Here is a 22,816-nt window from a genome sequence, read left to right as displayed (position 1 = left end):
TGGTATGGAACGCCCCATATGCAGTGCAGTTTTCTTTTTACTCACGTGCGTATGCAAGTTTTATTTCGTAATACACACACACTTACAAACATGCATACATATTCACGGGTGTTTATGTGTTTGTATTTTGCATACACCTTATTGTTTTTATGTATATAATGTTTTTGTTTTCGCCTTTTTTGTAGTTGCCCTTCAGCTTCCTTATATCCGCTTTTAGTTGCTATCTCAACGCTCCCAAGCTGGCAGCTTTACGTAAAATTGAATTATTACATACGATTTTATGATTTAGGTTTTAATTCTTTTCAGTTTGTAGTTTTTTAAATTAATTTAGCTCAATTTTATTTTGTTTATTTCTACGTTCATTCTTGATTTAATAGATTATATCTACCATTACTAACTAAGCCTTAAATGTAATCGCCTACAATGTGTGCGCATGTAGTAAGCACATACATTTGCATGTATGTATGTATGTTTATATGTATGCGTGTATGTCAATATTTTATTGTGTTTTCGAGTTTCATCATTCGTTTTTAAAGTGTGTGAGCTGTTAGTAAAATAATTTTGCGATTGTAGTTAGCTATTGCATACTTTTGTAGTCTTGGCAATAGCATTCAATTTTCTGGCCATACATGTACTTGTATGTGTGTGTAGTACAAAAATGCTTTTGCTTAATTAAAAATATCATATCAAATCTAATTCAAATTCTATTTATTTTCAGTGCTTTTAAAGTGTTGGTTGTCTTGTCAACGAATTGTGTACCATTCCAAGTGAAATTTAATGGAAGATAGAGCAGCGCAGTTTCTGTCGCTATTAAGTTTAATAAATGTGATTGAAAGTTTGATTTCCAAGCACAAAATTTTTTAAAATTTTTGCACAGAAAATATGATTTTTTTTTGAAATTTGAATTTTAGAAATTTAAATAAGTATTTAGATTAAGTTTTTAGGGGAATGATGTAATCGGACATTCACGGCACTTTTTCTCACTCGACGATTTTTAGTAATAGCTGGACTCCAGCGCTAACTGACGGCTATTTTTTTCAAGAGTATTGCCGTTACCGTTACCAATGCACATCTCAAATATGAGCCAAATCGGGTCTTAAATACGATTTTTAGTAATAACTCGACTCAGAGCAAGTTGGCGGAAATCTTTCCCTTTACGATATTAAGCTAAATCAGATAATAAATAATGTTTTTAGTAATAAATCGAAATTGTGAACCTAAACTATCCAAAGATCCACTCAAACGCACACAAACAATTTCGTTAAAATAGGTCAAGCCATTTGTGAGGAATTCACCGCCGAAGACAGGTACAGAAGAATTATATATAAATTTTGATATATATGAAGACGTCTTAACCGACTCCAATCGGGACCAAAATTTGTATGTGGTACCTGTGACCGTGGCATTACGGATTGAGATGGTGAGACTGAAAAAAATCGCTCATTTTATTTTAAGGCCAACCCTAATATACATACAAAGATAGATACAAGTATGTTTAGGCGCCAAGCCCCCGTTTCAAATAGCCCCACTTTGCTACTTGAGTATGGTATTGATTTAACATATCTCCAATCCAAGTTCAGTAATCTATGTAAGCAAAATTCGGTTTGCATGGGGAGTGCCACGCCCCCTTTATGTATCGAAATTTGTTTAGCCTAAGACCATCCTTGTAATATTTATATGCTTGTGCAAATGCGGCATGTGAGGTTAATCTCCCAGATATTGTCATGTGGTCCCTCTAAATCAAAGCGGCTATATGACTGAACCCGCTAAGTAGGTGGTCATCAATCAATTGACTGCGCGACCGCACCCCTGCTCTCAAGTGAAGGGAGAAAACGAGAAGATGTATGTAGAAAATGTGATTTCATTTAGGCATACATGGATGGCTAAAAGGTCGATGGAAGTAGTGCTGGTGGTGTATATTCTAAGCATCTGAGAGTCTTCCAGGTCACTGCAGTTCCTTTCCTGGCAATCGACATGGTAAAGTGCGATGCAATTTAGGAAGATAATATTTCCGCTTTCGCTCGTAGCTAGGTAGATATGAAATCCCTCTCCCGTCCTCTGAATTCCATGCCATCGCGACATAGAGAGGAATTGTAATGCCGACGAAGATATGCAATGAAACGGACGTATCCTTATAATTCTGGGAACTCTTTATCGTCGCAAAAGTTATGAAACTATGAGTTTATAAAAACCACCAAATGATCCCGAAGACTTGCAGAACCTTCAACATGCCTCTTTGTGAATGAGTGAAGTGTGAATGACAAGAAGTGGTAACCCTGTGATGATTTCCAGAATTTCTTTAGTAGTGAAAGTGTAGGTTTGGTAGCCAAAAAATTTTATCGCTTAAGTAAATTAAAACTTCATTCATGAACAAGAGAACTAACAATCGCTTTAAAACTACAAAAGTATGCTCACACCGCCGCTTGCAAAAGCCAGATCGCTCGACTAAATGAAAGTCAATTTCTGTGTGCGTGTTTTTGTAAGTATGTATATATAAAATTCTTCCTTTCTTTATGAATGAGTGTATTCTGTTGGCTAAGCATACTCACTAGAAGACTTATGCTAATCCTAATACGTTTATGTATGTATGTACGTAGGTATTTATTCTTTGACTTATGTTAGTTAAGACATACATATATTTAAGTTTCACTCTTATTGTAATACACATACCTACATACACACTATGTTTCTTAATTACATACATACACATATATGTATATCTACATAGATGTTGTTGCTGTTATTTTACTCACTTTCACGCTTACCTCTCTCTACACCAATTGTAATTCTCGTCGTTTTTATATGTAGCTAATGCTAATGTTTTTACGTAGTCATGTTCTTAAGTATATATGTATATACTAAATACATATGTGTGTATGTAATTTATGTATATGTTTTTATATTTATTTGGCATAGGGATGATTTACATCGGGATTTCGCATCAGCGTACTATTCTGGCTGCCCGGCATTGATGTGGCATTTTGATCATGATTGCTCAGTATTTTCTCCGTTTCTTGCCGGCTGTTGGCCATTATGCGGCGTATTGTTGGTGCGCAGGGTGTACGTCATAGCCGCGATTCCTGCGCATGCTCATGTCAAACTTGACTGTGCGCATTCATGTGCATTGTTTCGGCCTCGGTGGCGGCACTCAATTGTCCGGCTGGATAATACTGCAAAGAGGCACAATTGAGGTACTGTTTGAGCGTTAATACGGGGTTGTTAACAAGTTTTTGCAATAATATTTAAAGAAGTACATACGTAATGGCGATTTAAAAATATGATAATTTAAGCTTAAGCAGGGCAACTCTGACAACTGTCTTTCAATTGACATCAGTCGTCTGTCAAAAGTCTTTCGTAAGATAATTGGTAATAATGGCAGCTATATTGAAAATTCTTATCTATCTTTCGAAAGACTAATTTAAAGATCTGGTAAATTATAAAACAAAAAAAATTAATTAAAATAATTTTCTAAACATTAAGGGCCATTTTCTCAAGTAGGTTTTAAAATTTATCTGCCCTTAAACACAAATTTTATTCTGAAAAAATATGTTAGTACGTCAGGTAAATTTTAAAGCCTACTTAAGAAAAGGGCTCGAAAAAATATAAAAAATTGCTTCATTTTAAAATAAAATCTAAAAATTAAATTAAAAATGGGAAATTTTAATTAAATGAAAAAAAAACATTTTATTTTTAACACAATAAAAATGAAAATAAATTAAAAAAAGAAAAATAGCTGAATTGAAAATAGGAGGTATAAAAACTGAATAAAGTTCAAAATAATTCTGACAAATTAATTAATAATTCCAGTTTTTTTATTTTTTAATGAAATAATGAAAAAATCAAGCTTTAGCACAAGAAAAATTAAAAAAATAACAGGCTTGTCCTAAAGCCTGTTCTGTTACAAAAAAAAAAAAAAAATGAAGTTGCTGATGAAGAAAATCGATGGGTAAATAAAGAAGTAATGAGTGGTCAAATGAAAATGGTCAAAGACTTTTTGTAGGAGATATGAGCAGAGAAGCGTGTTACTCAGGTGTACTTGGCGTATGAGTAACTTTCTTTCCTGCTCGTTTTTCATACAACAAACCTTTGCGTATTTCCAAGGGACCACCCATTATTTCTTAACTTATCCATCGATTTTCTTCATCAGTAACTTTTTTTTTAACAGAGCAGGATTTAGCACAAATGCAAAAATTTGTTATTTTTTAAATTTTTCTTACGTCAAAGTTTGATCTCTTTCATTTTTTACTGTCCAAAGATTTTAGTTTCTTCATGGGGTTGGCCACACTTTTTTTTAAGACCTAATATGTCAGGACTAGCATTAAGTTTTGACTCTCATTAATTTAAAGTGAAAACTACGTAGTTTTTTTTAATTTTTTTGAGAATTTCCTAAATTTTTTGGGGAGTTTTCGTGACTTCTGAGGATTCCTAGTGCTTTATTATTCGGTGTTTTTGTACCATTTATGTACATTTATTTCAAAATACTTATACATATGTAAATATTTTCTCAGGTCTTTTTGGAACCAGTTTTTTTCGCTATCCTTTTATCGGCTTCGATTTTCTGATGGTTTCTTCGAGACTTATTTTTCCCAAACTTTCGGAATGTTTGAGATTTTTTCGAAATTTTACGATAGTTTGGGATCCAAAGCATCTCCAAATCCGATTCTGATTGATTTGTCGGCGCTTGGTTTATTTTTCGTAAATGGTTTGGGATATTTTCTGATTCTAAACTCATCAGTATTTTTTCTTGGACGTAAAGAAATTTAACATGGAATCAGGGCTTATATATGGCCTTCTGAGGTTTTCTCCGACCATTTTTGGAACTAATTTACCTATCGATACTTTTTATTGAAGGGTTGTAGGAAAATTTTAGATTTTTATTGCCTTGTTTTCTAGTATCTCTGAGTTTTTTTTCGGATATTTTTGGCACTATTCGGAAATTTTTCTTGAGGTTTCCCGATAATTTTAGGTTCAAAGTACTTTTAAACCTTAACGTTGATTTTTTTCAAAACTTTCCGAATTTTTCCCGGTTTTTTTCAATACTTTGGAGTTACCTTCTTTTCATGGCCTTTTGGTGGTTTTGTAGGGATAATTTGGAATTATTCGTTTGCTAGTTTTGGGACATTTTGGGTATTTTCGCAACTTTATCAGAACTTTTCGTAATATTTTTGGGAGTGAGTGCACTTTTTTCCGATCTCAAAAAACCGAAGTTTGGCTATATTTAAAAACCTAATCCACCTTCTTATATATTGATTTAATTTTTAGACTTAGCAGAAATCTTACGTTATAATTCATATAAAACGTCTGTCAGCAGTCTGATTTGAAATTCTAGACTGTCTTGAAAAAAGAATATTGATATTTTTTTGTTTTGAAATAACTTTTATCATTGTATCCACTATCCTTGTTGGACTTCGCGTATACAAAATACGGAAGCGAGTGCTATCATAAACCTTTGCATTGAATTTAACTTTTTACAATCGAAAATCGCAAATTGGCTCAGTTAATACAGAGCTTTCGAAAGGTAATAAGTTTTGACGCTTCCATTTCTATTTATAAAATTTTCCGTTTTAAATTTCACTTTCAATGAATTTCCCTAAATGCACAATCAAATCAAATTCACCTACTTCTAAATTTTAGTGCACTTCGTCTACGTTCTACATGGCGTATGAGCAATCAGGAAGCAATCAGCACCAACTACAGCCACCGAAAGCTGTTACTTGTATAAAACATATGTATGTATGTATTAAAACAAGCCACTAAATACATATATTATTACCAAATACCTGCTCTAACATGTAATTAGAACACAAACATTCAACGAAAAGTGTTCGCTATGAATGATGTAAGTACTATGTACAATTTGTATGCACACTGTTGCATTACCAACAATATTTGCATGTGTGTGTATGAGTGTGTAACTAAACATGTGTGCAATATAAGGCAAATGTGGTAAAGTGTAAACGGCATAGGATGAGTAACCACTACACAGAACTGATAGGCACATACTTGCATACATACATATGTATGTATATATAAGTAAGCTCATACAAACCTAGTACGTATGTACATAGGTACTATACGTCTGTATGTATACAGCCATGTCAGCAGCCATCGGTGACTGCTAGTCAACTTATTAGTAAGTAATGTTGGCACTAGGACTACAATCTGTTCTGCTTGTTTACCGAATGGTGCAAATTCATATTAATTTCAGTAACAGAAAACAGTTTGCTTTCTAAGCGATAGGTACATAAGACCTTAAACTTATATATATATGTTTGCCCACCTACCCGGTCCTTGTACCCTAAATGCGTGTGGCTGTGTGTGGAATTTTGAGGCTCGCTGTTGCTTACTTGTCTTAGCAACATTCGCTGACCACTGCTGACGCTGCTCAACCATATACCGAATACATACATATGTATGTATACTATAGTAGAGCAACGTGGTCACCAAGCGCGACAGATATGCCCGTGTCAGTCATTAGTTGAAAGCTGTGTGTAGCCATTGCAGTAGCAGACGTGTTCGCTGTTTGTGTGCGCCACTAAGTAAGGCTTATTTTAATGAACGCGATGATTATTCAGCCATGCGAAGTACGAAAGCAAACAGGCGCACCCGGGTTACAAGTGCAAACACACACACACACACACACATATGCGGCTAGGCTGCACTGAAGCATTTAGGCGTAAATTTGAAGCAGGCTTACACAAGTATATTGGGTCATGTGAAAAGGATCTGCGAATTTTCGTCACTATCTTGTGTTGAAGCTCCTACATCTGGTGGTGCGTTTAAAACGTCTTTTCATGAAAAGTTTCGAACCAAAATCGTCCTTAAACTAGTCCTGAAATATTCCTTGAATTGTCCCCAAATGATATCGAACAAGTGCCGAAAAGTATCTGAAGTAGTCTCAAAAATTGTCCGAAACTAGGCCGAAAATTGTCTTCAAATAGCCTTGAACAGATTCCGCATTTGTACTGAAGAAGTACTGAAGAAGTACTACAACGTTGCAATTATGAAGCTACATGAAAAATGCAAAAAGCTCATTCATAATAATAATGGCCCAAAATGGCATCGATTTTAATACCGAATTTGTTTTCTTCAAAATTTACCCAAAAATTTGCCCCAAAGATTATGACCCAATATAAGAACATGGATGGTTATGTGTTGGACTGACTGCGGCTGGCTTAGGCTTTGCTCCTTTAACCATCGCACTATCCAAGCTGCCATTGCCATGCTACCACCACCACCATACCCACTATTGAGTTTAACGTAAGCTTGTGTGCTTGTGTGTGTGAGTGTGAGTGCACCTAAATAAATGCCTAATGCATAGGCCAGCTCACTCCTCCACTTGGTTGTTGATTTGCTTGTTTATATTTGTCAGTTGCTCATCTGCCTAACAGCCATATCGCATACATACATACATATATATACGTATGCAAACTTAGACATTAGACGGTCGGCAAGCCACAGCAGGCAGTTGAGCAGGCACGAGTAAACACCGTGCCGCTGTAGGCCGGCTATAGGCATCAATGAACAGAGAGTTTCGTATTTGGCTCTCCCCCATGGCGACTGATTAAATGCCAAATGCTTTGTACCTTTGTGTCTGCGCATGTGTGCATGTGTATGATTGCGCTTATTAAGCTCGCCAGTTGAACGCACAAATAACGTTAATGCATTCATTGCTACAAAGTATGTGCACAGTATATATGTAAATAGATTGATTTTGCATTGCTTGTTGTTGCTGTCTTATCAGCGTGATAGCGAAGGTCTCCAAATGGCAATCATATATGTAAGTGTACTGAATATCAGATTTGTTGCATTACATGTATGTATGTATGTATCTCTGACTTCACCTGTTCATGTTCGACTGCCAGTCATAGTTTAAATACAGAGATACTGTTGCAGCGTTACTATTACAATATAACTGCTTAAACTGCTAGATTAGTTAGATTTGCCTGTAGAAGTGTACCAATGTATGTATGTAATTGTGCTCACTTGTCTACGAACTATTGGTTTGAATGTCTGCGAACTCAACTGGGTAATTGGAAAGTTTCAAACCACATCAGCCAATAGTGAAGGAGTAACACGACTGTGCTAAATATAATCTTGCTGCATATAAGAGAAGAACTGATATGATCATTAGTAAATATACTTCCATCTAAGAGTTTTTCAGTGTATTCTCAGTATACGTTTTTTTGGTCGAAGTTGGTGGCACACTTATCTTAGAAAATGAATTGTTTTAAGTTTTGTATAAAGAACAAGATTTCAACGCAAAATTGTATTTAAATGAAAACTTAAAAAAGACATACTAAAAAAAGTAAAAATAACCACTGGTGATCATGTACCCGTAGTTGCGTATGTAACCTATTCGCACGTTTGCTCGCACGCCTTAACTTCAAAGTAAAATTGTTTAAGAGTAACTAAAAATTGGCGGGAAGATTTTTACACAGTAATGCACATATATATTACCTTCTTCATGTATATAACAATTTTATAATGAATTTCGAGTGTGCCAATGAAGTTTGTAAAAATGGAATTTTAGTTCCTCAAATCCTAGTCCCCTTTTACTCAATTTAAGTTTTTTTCCTTTGATGACACACTAGTCTTAGTTTAGTGGTTAAACCTTACCCAAGCCGATCGTAAAACTTCCAACGCAATTTTAGCTTATGTGCCTGTGAGAGATCTGAGTACTTGTGTCTTTTCAAAGCCACTGGAAGTACGCCATCATTACCTTTCAAGTTAATGTTGAGTTCCCCGAGACTGAGCGCTTGTTTAATACCTGCACTGAGCCCGGACTTACACGTTGTCGAATCTTCACTGATGTCTCCAAAACTGACTCTGGGTCAGGATCCGAGGTCTCTTGATCGCAGTTAATGGGAATATGTTTTACTTCTATTTTAGGGAGTATGCTTTGGTCTTCCAGGCTGAGGTATTTGCAATCCTCAAGGCCATGGACTACGTGGTAGAAAATAGGTGGAGGGGAAGGAGTTTACGTTTATTTAAAAATTACATTTTTATTTTTTCTCTCTGACGCCAGGATTTATTTTAAACGACTTTGTAATTTCAAAGATATGATAAATTCCAAAAGTTATTTAAACAATTTAATGCAATGTAGAATAAAAATAGGGGTACCAAATGAAAGAGAAAATTTCTTTAGAATTGAAAAAATTAAAAAAAAATAAATAAATTTTGAGCTGATAAAGTTAGAAGGACGAAATTCGAGGATGTTCTGGAGTTTATATAAGTCCTTAACATATAATTTTTCCAAAAACAAATATTGCGAAATTTCCAGGATAAAATTTTAAAAGGACATTTTCAATACTTACCAAAACTTATGCACCAAAGAATTTAATCTGTTTAAATTCTAAAAAATGTCCTATTTAATTTTATACCCATATTTCTACTCTAAGCACATTTCACTGAAATTTTCAAGTAATTTTGAATTACTGACGTCAGAGTGAAAAACAAAAACGCTGGTTTACTATATTTGGCCCAATGTTTCGCGAATATAATAATTTTTGGGTGTAAAATTTACTATTTATATGCATAGTGAGCTAGAAATTTATAAAAAAATATTAGTTATTAAACGTAGCCAATACTGGGAAATTCAAATTGCAAATCCAAGATTTTCCTGGGATTTTCGGGACCTAAAAAAGGCCAGGATTCCGAGATTAACATTCCTAACCAGAATACATTGATAGAACCTTGCTATTTTTGGTACTGTACAGTGTAATAAAAGCACTTTCGCTGAAGAAATTTCTAGTATAAAATGCAGCAGCTGTTAAGCACTGAAATAAAAAATAAAAAAAAACCTGCAGAACCGGATTTAGTAGACCAATTTGCCTCTCATAACCCTAACATCAATAATGAATGTCTACCAAAGGACTTTGCTAATAAAGCTAAATGTTATTAAATCGAAACCTACTATTCAGCTGTGAAAGTAAATCTTTTAGTTTTTTGCCTAATTAAAATTTTAGATCAAATTTACTGAAGGAACACCCTCATCTACTCAAATTCGCCGGAGCATAGTAAAAAAGAATTACGTGTGCGAATTGCAAACGATTATTTTGCACCACACCAGCACAAATACGCTCCACATCAAATAATGGGTTCATTAGGGTGCATCACTCTCCATTAAAAAAAATTTGGTACGGGTTTTCTATCTACAGAATCTATTATGTTTTAAGAGCTTTGCCATATTAATTTCAGAGAAATATAAGGTATTAAGTGAGCTGGACCGAAATGAAGGTACATCCAAAAATCGCATTATTTTAATTCTGTTGATAAAGTGTTCAAACATTTTCAAGCAGACCTTTTAAGATTCAACTTTTAAATCTCTTTTAAATATAATAATTTTTTTTATAATTCCGGCGGCGCCCTAGTGTTCTATAAATGTATGTATATATTCAATAATACTTATGTGCCATTTCTAATGACCATCAAACACATTGTTAACTTACCCCAACACGTCCGTTATCATATTCTCTGCTCGCTTGAATAGTCAATTTCGCTTTGGAATGCATGGCATCTGTTAGGGAATTCCTCTGATGTGAGCCCCCACCGGACGCCGAACTCAACATGGAGCCATTCGCCTTTTGCGTTGATGTTTTGCTGCGAAAGCAGAACTCGATAATGGCCACAAAGACGGCCACTAAGAGGCCACCGATCAATATATAAAATATACCAGCCACATTACTCAACGACAATTCACTGCGTGATGTCTCCTGATTGTCCTTGTTGAGGTTGCATTCCGTTTTGTCATACCACCATTTATTGCGCAATTTGATCAATTCACCATTTTCTTTCAGCGACAGCACAGCCAAATTAATCGGATCTCTGTGCGATTGTGTGGATATTAGACCAAAAAATAAATCGAATAAATTGATATGAAATACGAATGCGAATAAAAAAATAGGTTCATCGAAAGTTTGAGTTGAATGATTGCGTAGTTGTTTTTGTTGTTGGTTTTGTTGTTGGTTTGGTTGGCGAGGTTAGTTGGTCGGTTGGTTTCCAAAAAGTTTGAATGAGGTTAGTGGGTTCAAAGTAATCGGTTGGTTGGTCATTTGGTTTTATTTATTTTTTTGCCATTTTTGTTTTTGTTTGTGTGGCATTTTTCAATGTTTCGCAGTTATGATGATGATGAAGTTTTTCCACACACACACACACACACGCACATAGACATTTCGGTTTCAAGCAGTGATGAGTGTACCACGATGAGATGAGTTGAGTTGAGTTGAGTTGGTGGCATTGATGTTGTTGTCCAAAAATTGTATGTCCATATTATTCCGAGTGGCAGCAGGCGATGAGAAAAGAGAAAACAAAGAAGAGAATACAGCATAATGAATAACCAGAATAACCAAGCAGACAAGGTTTAATTGTGTTGAAAACAAGCAAGAGCAGCAAGAGCTGCAGCAACAACAAACAAAAAAAAAACAGAATTTGCTGCATGAACCGATGAGCAGTTTCCTAGAAAGTTTGGTAGTCGTCAATGGTGCCATGTGGAAGGCGTCCATTTCCCAGTATATATGTATATTGCTACACGCACTACACAGCCAAGCATTCATTACACATCACATAGCGCATATCTATGTATGTTATGTATGTATGTATACATACTTACAAGCGAAAATTTTAATAAAGAAATTCCTATGGCATACATTGTATACCGTTATGCTTGTTGCCTTAATTGCAGACTGGCGTGGTTCCTGTTGCTATTGGCAGCTAGTCAACAGTCAGGCTTTGATGTTTGTTGGTGGCCATGCGTGCGGTTGTGGCAAAAGACGCGTTCGCTGTTTATATAAATGTTCGAGCGAACATTTACTACATAAATATGTGTTTGAATGTAAATATTACGCACTCTGATAAATGCAGAAATATGCCTGATTGTAAGCGATTTAACTAAAAGGTGCAGAACAGCGGAAAAAATTAAATTTTAAAGGCCAACATTTTTGTAGTTTTCAGGTATGTAGGGATAGCTCAGAAAAACTTAAAGTTTAAAGAAATACCCTTATGCTCGGGTGTAGCCCAAAAATTATATGTTAAAATATCTGGTGTGTGTAAATTAAACCAATAAATTTCGTTTTTTGTAATAAAAATTGTATAAAACCAGCACCTTTATTTTTCTGTAGATCATATTATATAATAAAATATTGAATAAGGAAAACACCAACGACTTTTTGGGAATCTTAGAGTAAGAAGGATGGCTAAATGAAAAAATTCTCAGGGTGGGATTTGTGAACCCTAGTACTGAATGAGTTTCTGGTTCATTTTAGCTTACACCCATCACGTTTGTGGCATTTTTAGATGATCTGGTTCCTCTCGTTAAAGGAAAATTCATGTCAGTAATCAGTTATCTAGCCGAGAAGGTAAATCTACTCAAAACTAATTGGTACTGCTTAAAAAACGCCAAAAAACTACTCAGTTTAAGATCATCATCACTAAATCGTGCAAGCGTAAAACTATCGAAAGAGGCAGAGTTTTTGGGGTCATTCTTGAATCTGGAAAAGGCACGTCAAAGAACAATGAAGAAAACATCTTAGAATCTTATATTTAGAAGATTTTGATTGCAATCAGTTTGATTGTAAGAATGTTTGATTTGTATTATTTTGCTACAAATACAACAAATCGTGAATTAAGTGCTTTATTTACGAAAAATGGAACATAATATGAATTAAAAATTTTCATTGATTGAGTGCTTAAATCATGATTGGAAATAAATTTCTGGTAAATGATTGTAAATTGAAATCCAAAAATTTTACTGATTGCAAAAAAAAATAACTGAAATTTTTTACAGCTCTACTCAATGCGCTGAGGTCCTTAATGACTAACTTTATATACTGTGGTGAATGTTGAGAAGTACTACAATTATCTACAGAATCTATACTGGATCTCCAAACAAGATGGTATCTTGAGGAATGAAGAAATGGGCGAGTGCGTGAGAAAAGGCTATGCTCCAATACTATGCGCAGAGATTTCATCATTCTACCCCTTCAGATGTTCCCGGTTGGAAATGTGTTTGCCAGGTTTGCAGCCACGTTAAGACGCTTATGTGAAAGTGTAAAATACAAGAAAGTGGCCTTCAAATTAAACTTTACAAAGGAAGATTTCCGTCAAAATTACATAAAATTCTAAACTATTAAATAATCAAATTGACAGTGAAATTCTGGCTAAGTTAGTAAAAAGTCTTTCGTAAGAAAAAAATGAGCGACAGGTGGCAAGATAGTTCGAAAGCCTTTTGTTATTCTAGTTCAAAAGTCTTAGAAAAAAAGCTCTCTCATTCACCTCTAGTGGTGAAAAGCTATTGTGAGCACTTGTACATCATTTAGCTGGAGTCACTACAACAGTCGCAATGGCCGAGTGGGCCCAGCACAGGCATGCCAATCGAGAGACCCTAGCTCGAGTCCTGTTGCAGCGAATTTTTATTTTTTTTTTTTTTAAACTATATTTTTACTTATTTAGTTTTTCAGATTTTTTAGTTGTGGAGAGGATATACATATGTATATACTTTTTAATTTAAATAAATTTTTCAGAAACTTATTTTATGATTTTTTTGCACTTGCCTGCCTGCCTAAAGTACGATTACCCGTATGCCATGGCGTATGAGTTACCTATGAACAACGAAATTTAGTTCGGTTGAAAAAATTCAAATTTTTCTGTTTATTAATTTACTTTTGCGTAGGGAAAGGGGGGGACTTGCCGAGCTGTTCTTTTGGGCACAGATGTACAAATATGTAGATCATTTTTTTGTTTGGATTTTTACATTTCTGTCGGTAAGTGGGTATTAAAAAATTTTAAGTTTCATCTTGGAAACTTTATAGGAGTATCTCCAGATTTCCCTAGAGAAAGGTATCTCAATAATATTTACCTGAAAAATAAACAAATTGACATAAGGCAAAAGTTTCCCTTACCCTATGAATACCTGTATACTTCATACACACATACATGCGCAGCCTTTTTTCTTTCAAATAACAATATGTACCTCTACTCAGGATTACTTGCTGCTCTTTGCTTATTTTCACCGACACCTCTTCACCCTTTTTACCACATAATTTGACAGTATTCAATACAACTATGCACGCCTATACACTCACCTCAACGGTGATCCGATTGGCGTTGCGATGCCAAATCCTTTCGTATCCAGATTACGGCCGACTTTCATCGTATCGCATGGTTCCCTGGCATTTACGTATTCATTCTTTGGTGATTCCATCAATAGTGCATACTTGCCTTTTGACGTACGCACCCGACGTATGCCTTCATCGTAAGTGCTCACAAAGACATGCTTGCGCGAATTCATGTATTCCCACATTTTATTATGTAAGCCGATTTGGGATCTCTGCGGAAAAAATGAAAGTGAAAAAGAAAAAATATTTAAAATAAAATAAAATTGAAATAGATTTACATGCATAACAAATTTATATACATACATACATATGTACATACACACGTGCTGATTCATTATAAATATATTATGTGTACAAAAATTCATATGTAATACTCGTAGCAAATATGTAGATCCTTTTAAATATTTATGTACATTAGGGTGCCTCACTAAAAAAAAAAATGCGGTTTTGATACCGGAATTATAAAACCTATTATATTTTAGGACTTCCGCCAAAATATTTCGGAAAAATATTAAGATTCACATGAGTTAGACCGATTAAAAATATCTCAAAAATCTGTTTATTTTGATTCCGTTTGCAAAATTTTTTAAAAATTTGTATGTAGCTTAAACTGTTTTATCACTGCAGGTGATTTTCTGAAAAAAAAATTATAATTCATTTTATTTATAAAACACTCGATATTTGGATTCATATTCAAATCGGTCCAGCAATATTTCCCTTAAATACTTTAACCGAAGTCCTAATTAATATACGATAAGTTTTATAGTTCCCATGCAAAAAACAATTTAAATTTTTTTTGTATGGAGAGTGATGTACCCTAAAGTACATCTACCGATATGAACCTATACATGTACACATACATATATACAAATAAAAATAGGCATGCATAAAACGCCATTACGCCCGTACCCAAGCACCATGAAATGGTACTTTACCATGGATGTGTGCATTAACTCAAAAACATATTTATGTATGAACATATGCATGTGTGTAGGCCTACATAGTAAAGCATATGCCTACTTTAACATACGGAAGTCGGAAAGAATGGCTGCTGAAAATTGCTTTTGTGACGCCGTGTAGCTTTTGCCAAAAAGAGCTGTTGGGGCGAAGAATTTGTAAAAGGATCTTAAAAGTGTTCGGTTGGCCACAGCGGGGGTGTCTTGTGTGGCAGAACGGAAATATTTGGAAAAATTCGTAGAATTTTAATAAATCGCGCAAGTATTGTATGCGGATGCTGATAATTTTCTTCCTATTTTTTTGCTGATACCTTTGTGTGGGCACTCCATGCGTGGATGGCGTCGAAAATTCAATTAAATTAATAAATTTTCCTGCATGATGAAATATGCGAGATGCTTACAAATAGTTCCCTCCAACTAAAGTTGCTCGAAGGAAGTACCCGTAGCTCAAATTGAGTATGGAATATTTCGTACAAATACAGAAGATTATCGAAAGTTCAGTTTATTGCTAGAACGTGTGCAAGGATTTATTGAGCTTTTGTTCGAAACTATTTTCAATTACGAGTTTTAGTTGCTACTTGATATGCAACTACATATTTAACGGCACGCTGCTGACTTTCAACTATAAGTCTGCAGAACCCTTATAAAAAGGCTCTGATAATCCTTAATGTATCTTTAGAGAGACTAACTAATTTGAAGCCCAGTACTTTTTAGATTTTACCATCCTAGTATGCGTTTCGTTTACCAACGCCTTTTGGTGCTTTTCTCTCATTCGAATACGCTAACCTCTTTCCTCATCGTGTTTGGACCGGCGGCAAGAAATGGCTTAGCTTTGTGGGAGTGGAGGCCGCAGCCTTCCGGGCTAAGCTGTCGTCTATGATCTGGTGCTCAACGCGGCTGAATGTCACTGTATTCAAGCACGTTAAGCATCTCAATGAACTCAGGAATTATATCTCATTTAACCCCAAAAGACAATAGAGCCTTTAGTGCTGCCTAATCTTATTAAGGATAAAGATCGACTAAAGGCGTAGACCTTCGCTTGACAAATTTCCCATAGACAATCATCGTCTCATTATGGACCCAACGCTGGCTGAACCAATGACTTCTATGATTTTAAAGCCGTCTGTACATAACGGCAGAGTGCTAGACGCATCAACTCGATTCTTCGCCTGAAGTAAGAGGAGGTGGGCAGAACTCCCTAATGTTACAAAAAATTATTTTCTAATAAATCAACGGCACTCGTTTAAGGGACTACGATTTGAGGGTTAGCACCTGAAGTGTTCAGATCTTTAATTTGGAAGGATCCTCTGTTTGGTTGGCTGATGCCTTCGCTATGATAAAGTTTAGATCCGTGGCTTTCAAAAAATTTGCGGGGCCCAACAAGGGAATGAAAGCAAAGAACATTGCGATGTATAGTTCTGCTGTCACAAGAACAGGGGAGCCTATTTTAGCATCAAGGCGAGATTCTTGGAGTGGACTTACGATTGCTGCGCCCATTAAGATATCAAAATCGTGGCAGGCGATTCAAATGATAGGGTGGGAAAGGATGGGATCTTTGGTCCCACCGTTAGAAAATTTAGCCTCCATGACGAACAAATCGTACCTCAACGGCTTTGCCAGGGCCTTTAAAGAGGTGTTCCTTAGCAAAGGTGCATGCATTAATTATTTAGAAGGATATGATCGGATTATCGGATCGGTTTCAATAAGCGATTGTTCTTCTGTGGAGCATCGCGTGCAAGTCTGTATAAAACGCACGGTGTGAAAGGCTAAAACCCACCCAACAGATTGAACTTTCTTGGTGTGTCTTTAGAACTGGTAAATCTATCATTCACCATATTCTTGGAAGTGACCCGTGATAGGATGACCGACTATCTGTTTGTCGAGTTTGAAGGCAGTCTCCATATTTCCGCGAAACTAACACGGCTGTATAAAATGACTTTGAGCAAAACCACCAGCTGCGTCAGAGTTCAGAAAGACCAATCTGAGTCTGTTCTGCCTTTTCACACATTGGTAGCGTGTGGGTATGGAGGGGAAGGAGGAAAGACGAAATACTTATTGTCTTAGCGCAAGGAGTTAATACTGATGACATTTCCTGGCCCGCAGACTACTAAGCATCTACTTTGAAACAAGTGCTACTGTAGAGTCACTCATTGTGCTCTGCAGAAGCATAGATCACATAGCATGTGGCAGCTTTTCGAGTGTTCGAGAAAAGGTTTGCTCGTTGGTGACGGCGGTACAGCAGACGAAGGAGCGTATGAGCTTTACAAGTACATACACATAGTTCAGCGAATTAAAATAAATTTCGTACGAATGAACAAAAATTCTCCAGGCCTGCAAGCATTCGACGCGGATTCCGCCGCTGGCTGCAGTTACGCTTTGCTTAGCATTTCCAGTTGGCGTCTTTTGCTACAGAAGCGAAATAAATGTCGTGCTTTATTGAACTCACCTAAAAATTGCTTAAATGCTGGCAGCGCCAAACAAGAAGACGAACCTATTTGGGAGAATTAGATATCCCTAATTGTTAAGCTATGCAGTTACCTTAGTAGACTGAAATGTATATAAAACAATTTTAATTTGGACCGAGTTTACGGGTAATTATTTCTCATAAACTTGTGTTTGTATACCGAAAATCTATGCGCAGTCACTTTGCATATTCATCACACTTTGAAATATTAAACTAGAGTTTGCAAACTTTTCACAAAATTTAAATACATACATTTATATCTAACAATAAATTTAAATGTAAGTATGTAAATCGCACGCAAGCTTTGTAGTAGACTGCTTCACGGCAAGACCGCGCTATGAATGATGGCTCTCAAAAGTATGCCACAAAAAATCATTGACGTTTGAGTGGCATGCACTGCAATTATTTTTGACAGTCCACAGCTGGAGCTGCAACCAATAGCAGCACATAAATGAACATAGTGGATAATAACCAAAAAATCCACGGACACAGTATCTATGTATATGAATAACAACATATGAATGGGGGCCGCTAACCAATAAAACTTGATTTTGGTGCTGACATTTGAGAGATGAAAAGTAAGTTGAAAAAGTGGTACGTTCCATACATGCGAAAGTGTGTAGTGGGAATTTTCCCCTAATCCGGTCCAATCGGCTCGCCAACTTCCGATTTGAAAAGGCATTTACTAATTTGACTGGAGTTTGATATAGCAAGTTCAGCTGAGTACAAGTGATGCTCACAATAAATGTTAGATATCAGACACTATGGAAGCATATACATACATACATACATATATATCTGCCTTCTGCAGCGAATTTGTATTTGAATGTAATTTAGAGCTTCTTTTTGGACCTTCATAGCTGTAGAAATTTACAGCCAGTTTCAGGTGAATTACTGCAACAAAAGAGTTTCCCTCGGCAAGCTAAAATTCGAAATGAAGCGAAGAGTTTTCATTCATAATATTTCAGGGTAGCTCAATGAAATATAAGAATAGTTTTCCAACTTCATTTTGCATAGAGAAAGTGCATGCTAGAATTTAAGTGGATGTTCACAGCTAGAGGGTCCTTTTCGCTGCAGTGTTTTTGCCATATTCAGATTTCTATAAGACCACTCGCATCCACTGTGTTACTTGCATCAATACCCAATGCACAACATCATTTGCTCATCCTCAGTTTTCAACACTGCCACAACATCGTTTTTATTTATGTGCATCTCCTGGCGAGCATACGACACACAGATGTGCCACATCAGTTGCCTATATACTACTCCCACCCACAAAGATTCAGCTCAAATGCTGCTGTCTGCTGCAGTTTGTCTGGTACGTTGTCATTTGTGCTGACAACCAGGCTCAGTTCACTTTCATCAAATTTTATATTTTTCATATTTTTTTCGTACTGGTATTGATTTCAGGCAATTACACGACATGACAGCGTAAATCAATCAAAGAAAAATTTTATTACTGCAACTTTCAGAATCAGAAACAGAATCAGAATCGTCAGGACTAAAGTGCTTCGAAGACTTGGAAAGTCGAAACTTTTTTTATTTTTATTTATTTTTTGGTATTCTTGATTGTAGCAAAATTCTCTTGGCAAAAAGATGCTTTCATACTCAGCAACATGTGTGTGTGTGTGTGCACATCAGTGCAAGCTTAAATTCAAAGAAAAAATTCAACTCGTCGTCGTCGATGTGTGTGTGTGTGTGGAAGTCACATCACAAATTAATCAAATGTGTCGGAATATCAAAAGTCAGCAGCATACATCGATAAAATTAAATTTAACAAGCAGCTGCACTAGGTATGAGCGTATGTATGCAATATGTGTGTGTATTAAGGTGCATCACTTTCCATACAAAAAAAAATGGTAACAATTTTTTGCTTGGAATATAGAAACTTTTAAAATTTTTAGATTTTTTCGCCAAAATATTTTTTTGAGCTGGCCTGCTTTCAAAGTGCCTCCAAAAAACTGTATTATTTTTATTCCGTTAATGAAATGTTCAAACATTTTTATGCATACCTTTTAAGCTTAAACCCTTCTACTGTGTGAGGTGTTTTTTTTAAGGAAAATTTAACTTTATTTATAAGAAACAAAATTTTTGTAGTTTTTTTTTTAAATCGTTTTAGCTTACGTAAATCTTAATACTTCTCCGGATTATTTTGGCGGACTTCTTTAAAAATTATGCATTTTATAATTTCGGAGAAAAAATTGCGACTTTTTTTTTTTAGTGAGGCATCCTAATGTTCACATATATGCAAATGCTGGCGGATGCATCAAAGCTTGATTTAATACTTAAAAAACACGTACGCTTACGTGGCACAGGTTGAGAAATCATCATTCAAACATTCGAACACTCAAACACACACACACACACACTCTTACAGCTGATAGAGAAACTTTTGAAAAGCAAAAACTAACTTGAATATTCAGCAAATTAAATGAAGTGAAAAGTTACTTGAGTTTTCATTGGCATCAACGAGCAGCCAATTAATGAAACTTCTGAGATATTTATTTTTATATTTTTTTTAACGCATGCACACTCACACTCGAAACATATACATACATATGTAGTGCTTGTAAAAAGGTCTGTTAGCATTTAATGCACGGAATCGACAATGCTTGATTTAATTGGCACCACTTTTGTAATAATAATTCGTTTATTTTACTGGCTTTAAGCCGTTTAAAGTGAACATTTTTTTCGACTTACATAAATTTATAAATGTAAAAGTGTGTCGAGTACTCAGTATAAGGATACAACAGTAATCACTAGGAACGATGAGAGCAATTCAGTAGTTTTAAAATAAATACATATTTTTATGTTTTACTTATTTAGCTATATTAGATCAATGCATTTTTGACTAATTGGAATACTTACTGCAAAGATTTAATATTTTAATATTGTATTTTTTTATTTCCAGTTTATTTCCAGTAGCCGCAGCACCACCGGTAAATTTTCTTGTATTTTTTAATAATTTTTTTTATTTTAAATTTCTTTCAATTTATGATTTTATTTTTTTAATTTCATTTGATTTTAGGATCTTATTTCTATAATTTTTTATCTTATATAATTTAAATTTTTTTTTAAATTTAAATTTTATATTTTTTTTAAATTTCTTTAAATTTTTGGATTTTTTTTTCTATGTATTTTTTCCTACTATTTTTTACTTCAATTAATTTTTGGTAGCTTGCTACACCTTTTTTATTCTATTTTTAAACGACTTAAAAAAAAATTGTAAATTCCTAATGTACTCATTTTACTAAACTTCGGTGTAAAAAAAATTCATAATTCTAATTATTGTAGAGTGCACCCCATAATACTAAATATTGGGCAATACTCAGAGCTACCATTGTGATTTGTTAAAATTTTTTTTTGAGATGGCATATTATCAAAAACTGTTTTTCTTAACCAAAAAAATTGTATGTGAAAAATTGTTTAAGAAAAAAAATTTTAATTATATTTCTTTTCATAAAGAAGTTGGATGTGTGTATGTGTAATTTTTTTCAATTTTTTTTTTCGCCCCGTTCTCGATTTGGAAAATTATCAAATCGATTTGTTTTTGTTTTTATGCTGTAAAGTTTTTAAAAATGTATTAATCAAGCTCAAATTTCATATTTATTTTTATTTATTTGGTTATGTTTATCCATCAACCCTTAACATTTAAAACAAATCAAACACATGAAGTCTGAACCCCGTCCATTTTGGTATGGATATATAAATGTATATTTTTTTTACATGGGTGTTATATTTGGACCACGTCAACCGATTTTGATAATTCTTTTCCCATTAGAAAGGCGGTACCTCAAGGGTGGTTCCGTACTAATTTGGCTTAGGTCCGACCATTTGGCCATGAAGAAATTAACGGTTTTATGTTTTTTGCTTAAAAATTACTCGTTTGAATTTCCTTTTAATTAATAGATGGTATTATTTTAAAGAGAAAAATAAATTTTTTTTTAATTTTTAGAATTTGTTGTTTTAAAAAGAAACATATTTGTTTTATTATCATTTAATTATTAGAAACTTATCTTATATTTTTTTTTTAATTTTAAATTTTTATTGGTTTGAAAATAAAAACATATATTTTTTAATTTCCCTTATTTTTTAGAATATTCATTGCTCAAAGACATAGGCCCGTAGTTATAGCCAAATAAAGTCAACTTTAAAGTTATAAACAACTTTTTGACATAACCTACAATGGGACATCTGAAGGCAGCCTTTGGCGTTGAAAAGGGCCTATTGCAGTTTAAGGCGATGCCTTTTTAGTAAATGTAACTTTGAAAATAAAGGGGCACCGAAATTGCGCATATGGAAACTGTGCATTTAGACATTATTTCGGTTTTAAACCGAAACTGTGCATGTATGCATTACTTCGTTTTTTTTCATATGCATTATTTCGCTTTTAAAACGAAAGTATGCATATGCATAATTTCGGTATTTTCTCATATGCATTATTTCGGTTTTCAACCGAAACTGTGCATGTATGCATTACTTCGGGTTTTTCATATGCATTATTTCGGTTTTCAACCGAAACTGTGCATGCATGCATTATTTCGGTTTTTGTTATATGCATTATTTCGGTTTTCAACCGAAACTGTGCATGTATGCATAACTTCGTCTTTCACAAATGCATTATTTCGGTTTTCATCCGAAACTGTGCATGTATGCTTTATTTCGGTTTTTGCCATATGCATTATTTCGGTTTTGAACTGAAATTGTGCATGCATGCATTATTTCGGTTTTTGTTATATGCATTATTTCGGTTTTCTAACGAAAGTGTGCATATGGATAATTTCGTTTTTTCTAATATGAATTATTTACTTCTACTTAGTAAGGGTTTTAATCCCTAAGCGCGGCTGAAAGCCGCCTACGCAGAGAGAAGTTCTGCGCAAAAATACGTCCGCCCTTCTTTTCCGGCAATACAGAAAGGAGAATTCTACTTAGTAAGGGTTATAATCCCTAAGCGCGGCCGAAGGCCGCCTACGCAGAGAGAAGTTCTGCGCAAAAATACTTCCGGCCCCCTTTTCCGGCAACACAGAAAGGAAAATTCTACTTAGTAAGGGTTATAATCCCTAAGTGCGGCCGAAGGCCGCCTACGCAGAAAGAAGTTCTGCGCAAAAATACTTCCGGCCCCCTTTTGCGGCAACACAGAAAGGAGAATTCTACTTAGTAAGGGTTATAATCCCTAAGCGCGGCCGAAGGCCGCCTACGCAGAAAGAAGTTCTGCGCAAAAATACTTCCGCCCTTCTTTTCCGGCAACACAGAAAGGAGAATTCTACTTAGTAAGGGTTATA

At 34.9% G+C, this 22,816-nt stretch overlaps 1 protein-coding gene across 2 annotated transcripts in view; it reads right to left on the bottom strand.

The window, feature by feature from the left end:
- Positions 1 to 1,444: 1,444 nt before the first annotated feature.
- The window catches only part of LOC118747840 (glutamate receptor 1-like), a 30,498-nt gene continuing 9,126 nt past the window's right edge, over positions 1,445 to 22,816 (bottom strand). Inside the window, exons 3-5 of one of the 2 annotated variants that reach the window (XM_036482014.1) lie at positions 14,082 to 14,326; positions 10,452 to 10,827; positions 1,445 to 3,194 (exon numbers count right to left, since the gene is read on the bottom strand). In XM_036482014.1, coding sequence (XP_036337907.1) covers positions 3,096 to 3,194; positions 10,452 to 10,827; positions 14,082 to 14,326 — 720 coding nt within the window. In that variant the 3' untranslated portion in view covers positions 1,445 to 3,095. The remainder of the gene's footprint in view (positions 3,195 to 10,451; positions 10,828 to 14,081; positions 14,327 to 22,816) is intronic. The other variant, XM_036482015.1, reaches the window with a different exon arrangement.

The sequence above is a fragment of the Rhagoletis pomonella genome, unplaced genomic scaffold, assembly GCF_013731165.1.
Source record: "Rhagoletis pomonella isolate Grant_MI unplaced genomic scaffold, Rhpom_1.0 Rhpom_scaffold_00012, whole genome shotgun sequence".
In the NCBI taxonomy this organism is placed as follows: Eukaryota; Metazoa; Arthropoda; class Insecta; order Diptera; family Tephritidae; genus Rhagoletis; species Rhagoletis pomonella.
This window is presented reverse-complemented; position numbering and strand designations above follow the sequence as displayed.